Below are 973 nucleotides of genomic sequence, written 5' to 3'. Positions count from 1 at the left end.
TTGTTTTGGTCTGTTTCTTCAGCCCTGCTGCACAGTACCTGGCCTGGGCACTCAATAAATATAAGTTAAACAGATAAATATAAAGTCCACTGTCTGAGCTCAGGCTCATAATAAATATCAAGGGTTTGACTCGGGGCAGGAGTGATAGAGGGACCAGGAGAGTCCTTGAGGAGGGGGTCAGCAGCCAGAACCCCTGCCCTGCCTGGTGAGGTAGAGAAGTCAGGGCTCATCACCAGAGGCCCCACAGAAGAAAGGCAGGATTTAGTCTCCCTGCAGGGGGTGGCAACCCCGCCAGCCTCATGAAGGCTGTCCCGAGGGGAGTCCAGCAGGGACCTTGGTGGCCACTCGGTAGAGGCCCAAAACCGTGGCACCTTGTGCAAGCTGCCAGGCGGGGTGCACCCCAGCCGCAGCCCTGAGATGGACACCCAGGCGCTGACCAGTGCGCAGGTGCAGCAGGCCACCCCGGAAACCAGCTGCTGAGTCCCGGGCTTCAGAGGATGGAGATGGCAGGTCCAAGGTCAGGGCCAGAGCTGCAACCCCTCTGCCCAGCGGCTGCAGGTGCAAGGCAATGGAGACGGAGCCAGAGCCAGCTCCGGCCACCACACGTTGCAGTTCCAGGTGCAAAAACACATAGTAGATGCCGGCCTCAGACACCACCAGCTCCTGTGTGTGCTCATCGTAGCTCAGGCCCGGTGTCAGGAACACACCTTTCAAGCCAGGATCACTGTACCAATGCAGGAGCCCTTCTGTCAGCAGTGCTGCAAGAGGAGGAAGGGGGAAGGGTTATCCTGAGCAAGGATGTGGCAGGGGCACAGCCTGGGGAGGGGGTGGAGGGGCTCTGAGGACAGAAGGGTTCTCAGAGGGAGGAAGGGCTGGAGGATGGAGGGAGGAAGGGACAGGAAGAAGGGGGGAGGCTGTCAAGAAGAGGGAGTGGGAGGCTGTCAGGAAGAGAGAGGGGGAGGGGGGACACGGA

At 59.8% G+C, this 973-nt stretch overlaps 1 protein-coding gene across 1 annotated transcript; it reads right to left on the bottom strand.

The window, feature by feature from the left end:
* Nucleotides 1–6: 6 nt before the first annotated feature.
* LOC102262202 (tumor necrosis factor ligand superfamily member 9-like) lies at nucleotides 7–758 on the bottom strand (the record flags this gene model as incomplete). Its single annotated transcript, XM_005852881.2, has 1 exon — nucleotides 7–758. A coding segment is annotated over one exon (461 nt), but the record flags the coding sequence as incomplete, so codon positions are not given.
* Nucleotides 759–973: the final 215 nt, after the last annotated feature.

Source organism: Myotis brandtii, unplaced genomic scaffold, assembly GCF_000412655.1.
Source record: "Myotis brandtii unplaced genomic scaffold, ASM41265v1 C41980336, whole genome shotgun sequence".
Taxonomy (NCBI): Eukaryota; Metazoa; Chordata; class Mammalia; order Chiroptera; family Vespertilionidae; genus Myotis; species Myotis brandtii.
Note: the sequence above shows the minus strand (reverse complement) of the source record. Positions and strands in the feature narration are given on the sequence as shown.